Source organism: Elephantulus edwardii, unplaced genomic scaffold (genome assembly GCF_000299155.1).
Source record: "Elephantulus edwardii isolate Elephantulus edwardi_28Jun2011 unplaced genomic scaffold, EleEdw1.0 scaffold00042, whole genome shotgun sequence".
NCBI lineage: Eukaryota > Metazoa > Chordata > Mammalia > Macroscelidea > Macroscelididae > Elephantulus > Elephantulus edwardii.
In genome coordinates this window covers 1500759-1511053 of record NW_006399792.1, presented here as the reverse complement: position 1 = coordinate 1511053, position 10295 = coordinate 1500759, and the positions used below count along the sequence as shown (strand labels likewise).

The following is a 10295-nucleotide window of genomic DNA, read 5'->3' as shown; positions in this document are numbered from 1 at the left end:
CTTCCCAACCACTATTAGACATTGTCTATAAAGTTATTTTCTCTCAATATTAACATTTTTAAAAGTCTCTCTAAAAAAGGGCACATCTGCTCCTTCCTCTTAATGCAAAGAGTGATGATGCAAACTCATTCAGCATATGACAGAAGAAAAAGCCTGATGATTTGCTTTCACTGATTTTTAAAAGCTCCAAATTTCCAGTTTACACTCCTTTCAAGTTTCCTACTCTAAAGATATTTTTTTCTTTCTTTTATTTGCATGGAAGTATACAAATAATATTGATGTTTCATTCAATAATTTATGAATACTGTGTTTTAATAGTTAATTACAACTGCCTTAGTCTATCAATCTGAATGAAAGGAAACTGCCACCAGTGGTTAACAGTATGACCCGCCAAATAAGGGCTGTGTCCCCAGAGCTCCTTTCTATGAAGATTCCCTCTCTTACTGCATGGTGCCAGAACTGACTCCCAGGTGACGCTCTAGTGTGTTTCTGAGACTGTAAACCTCACAGGAAGATTTATGGTCTCACGGTCCCTTTTCCCCTCTAAGCAGCTGGGGAATTCAAACCAGCAGAGAGGCATGGCCTTCAGGTCAGCAGCACCACTCCCCATGGACCACGCCACCAGAGTTCCTTCTTCATTAAGTCAAGGGAACTACGGAGCAGCTTGACCCTGTACATATATGGAGCTGTCACTGCAGAAATGGAATTAAATCTTCACGTGGAACAAGCTGGAGTCCTTGTATTCAAGAGGATACTTTAGGAAAGGAAAAAACCCAAAAAAACTCACAAACCTTTCTCTGTGCTTAGATTCCTAGAGACAAGGAAGACAGTAGTGGGATTCTTTCTCTCTGTGTGTATATATATTCATCTGTGTGTACACAATAAATTCTTTAAACAGTTAAGAGGATTTGAGAAGGGAATAAACTATACTAAATCATGCATCATCTATAAAGGAAAAGTCTTTCAATTGTTTCCTTTAATTCTCTAATTGTCTAACTGTAGCAAAGGCACGATAGTCTTGAATTATAGCAATGTACTTACTATATTCCTGAGGGTTGAATATAGAGACTGTGATTTTAATACTTGTCTTTCCTTACTATATTCCTGAGGGTTGAATACAGAGACTGCGATTTTAATACTTGTCTTTCCATTTTAAAAAAAAAGTGTCTTTTCTAGGCCTCATCTCTATCTAAGAGAGCTAACAGCTTTCCTTACTGGCTCAGCCTCCTTTCCTGAGAACAGGAAGTTGACATCACCAGTCTATTTTGGGGCAATTCTACTCTGTCACATGGGGTCACTGTGAATCGGAAACAACTCAGCAACACTTAACAAGAGCAATATTTAGACACTATCATGAACAAAATGTCAACAGAGGCAACTTCCCTGATACGGTCAACTTAATATTAAGTCAACTGGGTTGTAACGTCAAATACAATAAAACTCACTGCATAAAAATTTTATGTGTTTAATTAAACACATTCTGACAAATGCACGCAGTAGTGTCATAATTACTATGATATAACACAAAACCATTTCAATCATTTCATGTAATAAAGTTTTAATTACTGCTTATAAATGGAGAGGAGAAATTTTTTAACAATTGTATTTTCATAGCTTCTTTTTCAGTGGTTCCCTAGAAGTTCACTAGGCAATATACGGAAATTTCTAATAATGAGTTTAAAGCAGAAAGAAAAGAAAGAGTAAGATAAACTTAGGCTGTTAAACTGGGAGTAGTGTTGACCATGTTTGCTTACTCAAACTTGTTTTAGAGGAGATTTGAATAGGCAAGAGGATGTTCTTATGTTCAACTTGAATTATAATTTTTACTATGTTCTAATTTTAAAAGTTCAGGAAATTTAATATGTAACAACAATGACACTCCTGTTGACATAAAACATGTATCTATGCCTATTGCTCTGGTGGGCTAGGGGTAAGAAGCTGTGCTGCAATCCCAAAGGCATGCAGTTCAAATCCACCAGCTGTTCTACAGAAGGCTGGGCAACCTCCTCCAGTGAGATTTACTGCATGTGAAAACCCACTGGAGGGTCAACTGTGGGTCGGTTCCAACTCTCCTGGGATTAAGACAGAAAAGCACATCTAAGACTTAGTAAGACTGATTCTAACACAGTATATTCAATTTCTTTCCTCAGATTAAGAAAAAAACTATGTAATTCAAATGTATTCCCTAGTTTAAATATATTTGTGACTTCTACTATAAATAAAGAGTAGATTTAAACATTAAAAACAGATTTAAACAAAAATGAGTAGGAACATGAATTTTAAGAATTAAAGTGATTCCACCTCAACATAAATGCAATGTAATTGTTACTGTATTTTTATAATATCACTACATTCTATAGTAAGTAGAAATTGTGAGAAAAACTATTAACTCACCAACAACATATAAGGAACCATGTAGCTCACTAACGCCATTGCCTGCTCTTCGCTGACCCATTTCTTTAACTTCTATCCACTTATCCAGATGTGGATCATACCTCTCCACACTAGATAACGAAGCTACTCCATCATTGCCACCAACTGCATACACATGGTTCTAAATGAAGAAAAGGTAAAATCAGAAGACATCAGATTTTCATTTACTCATATGATGTCCTAATGGTAGGCCACAATGTGCACCAAGACAGAACACCAAGAAGTACTCTGGTATATACACAGTTCTGGTGGCCTGCTGGATAAGGAGTTGTGCAGTTAACTTAAAGGCAAGTGGTTTGAATCCACCAGCTGATCTGAGGGAGTAAAAGGGCAATCTTCCCCCTCACAACCTCCCAACTTCCCACGTGATTTACAGTCTCTGAAAAATAGATGGAGGCTCAGCTGTGTGTCTGTGTTCTGACTCGATGGCACATAACACCACCACCACTTTGGTATGTAGTAATCAAAATCTGCCTACTGGTAACATAAATAGATGTTAAATATTTTTGTGATGTAATACAATGTACTGCAAATTAACGCAACGGGCGCGGTGCTGCATAACTTACGACCAGAGCCACAGAGCCAACACCTCCTCGGGGCGTATTCATCGGTGCCACTGTACTCCACTGATCAGATTCTATATCGTATCTCTCCACATCGTTGAAGCAAGTGTTGTCATCTAACCCTCCAATTGCATAAATTGGGCCTCCCAGGGAAGCCAAGGCAATTCCACGCCTGCAAAGACAATACAACACACTTTGACTTATTTCCAGAAAGAAAGTACCAAAAAATTGGTTCTGTGAATTCATTTATCATGTTAACTTCAAAGAGTTCAAGTGCTGGTGGTTGCTTGTCACTGAGTGGAACCAACTCATAGCTGACTCTCCACTGGGTTTTGATGTGAAGTTAAACACACAGGAGGAGAGTGCTCATCTTTCTCCCACAGAGCAGCTGATGAATTCAAACAATGTTTTGAATAGTTTCTATTACTTTTAGATTTGGCAAATTTTCTGAATAGATTGCTACAGGTTGTCAAATTGCACCACTTAATGTAACAGTGGTCCCAGAGTTGCATGGGTAAAGTATACACAGTTCCTAGACTCACAAGAAACAATAAAGCTAAACTCAAAACAGTACCACAAGTGAAATCAACTGGTCAAACACAGTTGCTTAATTGAGGAGTTAATGAACATGCAAAGAGGAATTTGTTGTGGAGTGTAGAAGTCTACTTCATTTTTTCTAAATTCATATTGTTGCTGAATCTGGAGACCAAGGTGTGTGTGATACAGGCCATTGTCTTAGCAATTACGTACTAGGCATCAGAAAGCTGGACACTGACTAGGGATGATGGAGAATTGATGCCTTTTGAGCTGTGGTGCTGGAGAAGAGTGTTGAATACCGTTGTCCCAGAGGGTGAAAACTGGCTGCTCCTTGGAGAAAAGGATTCTGAAGCTCTGTCCTCTGTCTGACATACTTTTGATATGCTGAAAGGAGGGACGAGTCCTTCGAGAGGATCACTATGCTTGGAAGAGTGGAGGGATAGTGCAGGAGAAGAAGACCCTTCATGAGATGGATTGGTTTCGTGATTGGAGGAATGAGAGTAGGTGTGTCGGAGACAGTGAGGTTGGCTCAACATAGAACAGGGTTCACAGGTGTTGTACACAGGGTTGCTATGAAAAACAAGAGACTCAATGGCACTTAACAACAACCACCACCACCATTTTTTTTATACAAGGTTATCCTAATTATAAAATAAAAGAGCATTAATTCTTATATACAAGCCTTTTATCACATTGTTTTACTTCTGAAGAATATGTAGTTCTCTTCTTGGAAAGGAACTAACTGTATTAACTGTATTTGTTCTGCATTAAGAACAAATTCATTGTAATGATGACTGGAAAAAAATTATCTCCATCTCACACATGGCAGCAAATAAAAGTTGAACTAGTTTAAAACTATCATCTGTCCCTGATTTCATATGTACTTTGGATAAAGCAGTGTATCTTTGTACAAGTTTTTATTACCTTGGTTCTTCATATGTAGTTCATCCAAAGGGAAAAAAAGATGACGAGGCACAGCTATTATTAACAAGTTAACTTAGCTAACGTGCTTGGAATGTCTGTCTCATTTTCATTGTTCTATAGGTATTCACTATGATTAATAAATGGAGATGCTAATTTGGAGTTTACCAAAGAGGGCGATGGGGGTGGAATTTTAAAAATAATGTTACTGATTATTTTCAGAACCCTAAACCCTTTTCTCTTAGTATAAAGCAATGAATTACAAACCAATGTGCTTATAACATTTTTCTGGGGTGCATGGATATGCACACGCACGCTCATGTGTGCTAAAACCAGAACAGTGTCAGGTCAGGGTGGTCTAATAATTCTACCCTCGTCCAAAACCACAAGAGCGAACACTCACAATGTCCACCTCCTACTCCTCAAAAGTCTCTTGATTTTCATGGCCTCCAACTGGGGTTGTCTCCTACATTTCTGGTTGGTACTTTTCAGTTTCCTTTATCAGTGCCTTCTTCATTACCCTGTCCTTAAACTGTGACACACCCTGGAGCTCTGCCCTTCTATCACTATACTCTCTCAGGAAAACACATTGTTTCCTTGGATTTACATAAATTCAAATATATACTTCCAAACACAGATTCAAACCTCTCCCTTAATCGTTTTGCTGGTTCTTGGACCTTAACCTAAAGACAAAATGCATTATTCTATGGTCAAGTTTAAGCTCAATGCTTTTTTAAAAAAATTTTATTTTATTAATTTTAATGAACATTTACAGAGATTTTGGATTTCCATTCATTCATTGTTGCACTTTCCTCCCTGCCCACCCTTCTCCACCCAACTCCAGTTTGCTCCTCTCTTTGAAAAGTAAAAGAAAAACTCCTTCATTGGTATACACTGCTTTTGAATTGGTTCTGGCTAAAACTTTCTCCTAAATGATGCACAGCCTTGAGATTTGCAGTACAACTGGCTGTGGACAGTTCAACCATAACTGCCCTGGGAAGAACTTTAGGATGTCTCATAATCTCTACCCCATAATTAAGGCAAAAGAGAGAGAGATTACCTGGTTGGGCCTGTGATGTTAATAGGTTTATTGTTCAAAATGGCTTTCCTAGGCATTAACTTTGACTTTGCCATATGAAAGGGCAAGAAGATGTGAAACATTAGCCTGTCTACAAGGGGCCTGGCTAGCCTTGCCACTGAACTGAGCAGATTCAACAGTTTTGGAGAATCTCACCACTATCAAAGAAGCAAGACAATGAGTGTGTCCTTCAGGGCGAGAGATTCTCGTCTCAGCCAGGGTCTATGGGAGCAGCGGCCATAGCAGCCAGCAGCTCAGAACCAGAGACCTGACACGAGACAGAGCCGACCTTGGAATTGCTGTGCCAAGCAACCAAAGAGCGAGCCTTCTGCCCAAGTTTGTTACAGGACTGGGGTTTGGGGAAAACCATAATTGGCAGGGCTACGGGCCTAAAGCTGCCAGGCTGAGGTGCCTGTGAGCACATTTCAGACACTGTCCTGAATGACTATATTCTGCTACTAAGCTGAATTATAGCCTTTTGAGTTCCCCAATATGGTTCTGTGTGGTTTTGAGCTATTACAATGGATTTTGGATCCAGTAAAGCAATAAGGCTGGTGTTGGGATGAGTAGAAAGAGGTGCAGAGACATGTCTGACCTCACTGGAAATAGTTTCATGTCTGGGCTGTTTGTGACAGGGAGAGCTGATGGCGATCCCCACCTGGCCCTTGCTCTTTTTATAGAACTAATCCTTTGAGTCCTTAAACAGTAGAAATGTTTCTTGACTGTTAACACAAGAGGAAGTAAACAATTCTTGAGGAGATTGCATCACAGCTGGTCTGAAGTCAAAAGGAAGCACAGGAAAAGGACTTGAACATGAACTCTGAGAGCTACCATGGTGCAATAGGCAGTAAAAATGGGCACTCAGCTCTACCAATGCAAAGAACTGAATTCTGTTAACAACCTGAATGAGCTGGAAGTGGATTCTTTCCCAGGGCCTCCAGGTAAGAGCCCAGCCCAGCCCAGTCAAGCCTAGTCAACACTTTTATTTTGGCCTTATAAGCAGAAAACCCAGTCAAACCTGTTTCTGAACTAAAGAACAGTGAGCTAACAAGTGAGTATTATTTTAAGCCTTGAAATCTGTGGTAATTTGTTACACCAAACCAAAGCCTACTGCTGTCAAACAGATTCAGACTCACAGTGACCCTCCACTGGATTCTGAAGTCTTTAACATTTTTGCAGGAATCTGCTCATCTTTTTTTTCAGAGGTGGCTGGGAGATGCAAATAACCCACTTTTGTTGCTCCATATATTACCCACTACATCACCAGGGCTCCAATTTGATAAACAGCAATGTTGTTGTTAGCTGCCATTGAGTCAAGTATGAACAAAAGATCTGAACCCTGTCCTGCCCTGTGCCAGCCTTACAATCTCTGACATAGCTGATCCCACTGCTGCCGTCAGTGTGTCAATCCAACAGATTGAGGGCCTTCCTCTCTTTTTGCTGACCCTCCACCTTCCCAAGTATGGTGTCTTTCTCTAAGAATAACTTCTCCTAATAACATGCCAAAGTATGAGACAAAGCTTCACCATCCCTGCCTTCAAGGAGAACTCTGATTTCACCTTCTCTAAGATGTATCTGTTTATTCTTTGGACAGTCCATGAGATATTCAATACTCTTCTCCAACACCACAACCCAAAGGCATCAAATTTTCTACTGTCATCCTTATTCACTGTCCAGGTCTCAGATGCACAGCACGTGACTGAAAGATGATAGCTTGAACCAGGTGCACTTTAGTCCTCAAACTGACATAACTGCTCCTCAGTAATTTAAAGAGCGGTTCCTGACTGTGGACTTTCCTAGTGGAATATATCTCCTGATCTCCTGACTGCTGGTACCAAAGGTGTGGACTGTGGATCCAAGTAAGATGAAGTCACTGGCAGTTTCAATCTTTTCTCCTCCTATAATGATGTTGCCTATAAATCCAGTGATCAGAATTTTTGTTTTTTGATGTTAAGATTTAATCCATATTGAAAGTGTTATTCTTTGATCTTCTGCAGCAAGCACTTCAAGTCCTTACTTTTAGAAAGTAAAGCTGTGTCGTCTGCATAAGGAAGCTTATTGATGAGTTTTCCTCTGATCCTGTCACATTCTTCTTCACAGAGTCCAGCTTTTCGAAAAATTTGTTCAGTATATAGATTTAATACATATGGAGAAAGGTTACAATCTTGATGTAGACCTTTCTTAATTTTAAACCAAACAGTGTTCTGTTGCTCTGTTCACACAATAGACTCTTGGTCTAGGTCTGGGTTTCACATGAGTTCAATTAAGTGTTCATGGATTCCTATTCTTCTCAGTGTTAGCCATAATTTGTTATGGTCCACACAGTCAAATGCCTCTTTACAACAGCATTAGAAAAAATAAAATAGTCATCATAAGATGAGTAAAATTTGTATCTTCAGCATTGAGTGTCTCCTATCTTGTAAAAGAGCATCACCACCATGGTATTTTAACACAAGTAATATTTGTGCCATACAGTTTTTGCAACTTGCAAACTTCCTTGCACATTAGTTTCCTGTGTGTGCTATGCTACTACATTGCTACAACTGCAAACCCAAGCTACAATGTCTAAATGAGTGGTGGTGGCAATTCTGGTTTGTAGTTTTTATTACTACAACTGTGAAGGAATTTATTTTTTTTGTTTGAAGAAAAGCTATTTTCAATATTTACTTAGTCTTGTTTTCTCTATTCTATTTCCCCCCATTGAAACAAAGAGGCAGAATCTATAGTATTTTAGCATGTAGGTTAGGTGAATTACTACATTCACTCTCTGCTCACTCATTTGCTCAATCTCCAATTTGAATAAGGAATGGAAAAGGAATCCAATTTAACCTGCTACAGGTCATGTTTCCATATGCGTGTATTTTTATCAACTTTCCTACTACAGCTACATCTCTTAAAATAGCTACACACTTTCTCAAGTCTTTTTTCTCTAAGAATCCTAGGCATTTTACTTTTTCTTTTCTGTATTCTTTACTTACTGTTTTTCATACAATAATTCATTGACCTTGTATTATTCATATACATTGTGTTATATACAATTCCTCATTTACACAGCTTCAAAAAGTCCTTCATATACACTGCACACCATATAATTGTCATTGATCTATGCCTATTATTACACCATCTTTTCAAAGTCCTCTCTTCTTGAGACCACCTTTTTTAGTGGCAATGTTTTCAGATCTTATTAAAATGCTAGTCTTGAAGATGTATCCCAGTTGTCACTTCCACATTCATATCAATAAATTTTTGTGCACCTTCCTCAGAGGATAATTGTTTTCAAGTTACCTCAGTTGATGGGAACACTCAAAACCCATAGATAAATCTCCCTTGATCTAAAACATCAACCTTATTATTGTAGACAAGTACATTCTATTTGGTTTTTATTCTGCCTAGTTTTCTATTAAAATTTGTTTCATATTGATTAAAGTTCTTCTTTCTGTATGATATACAACTGAGCTAGAATTTACACCACACTGTACTGTTACAACTGATTTTTTTAAATACCTAAAATAAAAATAGCAAAGGCACGCCTGATACAGGCCATGGTCTTTGCAATCACTTGTTATGCATCAGAGAGTTGGACAATGACTAGGGAGGATAGAAGGAGAATTGATGCCTTTGAGCTGTGGTGCTGGAGAAGAGAACTGAATGTACCATGGACTGCCAAGAAAACAAACAGGTTCATTCTGGAGAGGATTAAACCAAGCTACTCCTTGGAGGCAAGGATTCTGGGGCTTCGTCTGACATACTTTGGGCATGTTGCCAGGAGGGATGGGTCCTTGGAGAGGGACATCATGCTTGGGAGGGTGGAGGGACGGCGCAAGAGGGGAAGACCCTCTATGAGATGGATTGATTCAGTGACTGGGGTAATCAGGATGGGTGTGTCAGAGGTAGTGCAATTGGTACAGGATAGAGCAGGGTTTAGGGCATAGGGTCGCTATGAGTCCCAAACGACTCGATGGCACATAACAACAACAACAACATTGCTATCAAATCGATTCTAACTCATAGCCACTCTAAATTTTAACAGGAAGAGAACATCTTTCTTCCACTAAACAGAAAATGGATTCTAACTGTTGACCTTTTTGACTGGAGTCTGGCACATAATACACTAGATATGGTCTTGTACATATTTGAGTTGGAACTAACTCGCAGCTCACCCTCCAGTGAGTTCTCAGAGTCAGTAAATGTCAAGTGTGGAGACCGCCCATATTTCTTCCACAGAATAGCTAGTAGGAGGTAGGATCAAACTGCCAGCCTTTGGATCTAGGGAGCTCTTGTGGTCTAGCGTGTAAGGAAGAAGTCGCACTGCCAACCCAAAGGCACAGTTCAAATCTACCAGCTGCATCAGGAGGAAAATGGGTAACCTCCTGTGGGATTTAAAACTTCTCAAAATCTGCCAGAAGTTCAGCTTTGAGTTGGTTCTGACTCAAGAGCACATGACAATAGTAATATGTAAACTTTGATATTTTGCCGATAAATTTAGGGTATATATAGATTACTGTGTCTTTTGCACTCAGATGTGATCACATGAATTTAGCTATTTTTCCCATTTCATGATAAGAATTTTACATTCATGTTATTAATTAAAATGTTAAACAAATTAAAGTTCTAAGACATGCTCCTGTGCCTTTGTCTTTTAACTAATCTACTAATCAGTGCTGTGGTGCTAGAGAAGAGTATTGAGAATACCATGGACTGCTAGGAAAACAAACAGATTTGTCCTGGAAAGGGTTAAACCGGGTGGCTCCTTGGAGGCAAGG

At 39.1% G+C, this 10295-nt stretch overlaps 1 protein-coding gene across 1 annotated transcript in view; it reads right to left on the bottom strand.

Annotated features, from left to right (window-relative positions):
• KLHL8 (kelch-like family member 8) overlaps positions 1-10295 on the bottom strand; it is a 44733-nt gene that overhangs the window by 1378 nt on the left and 33060 nt on the right. Inside the window, exons 7-8 of the mRNA XM_006885242.1 lie at positions 3000-3168; positions 2395-2554 (exon numbers count right to left, since the gene is read on the bottom strand). Of these exons, the coding sequence (XP_006885304.1) occupies positions 2395-2554; positions 3000-3168 (329 nt within the window). The remainder of the gene's footprint in view (positions 1-2394; positions 2555-2999; positions 3169-10295) is intronic.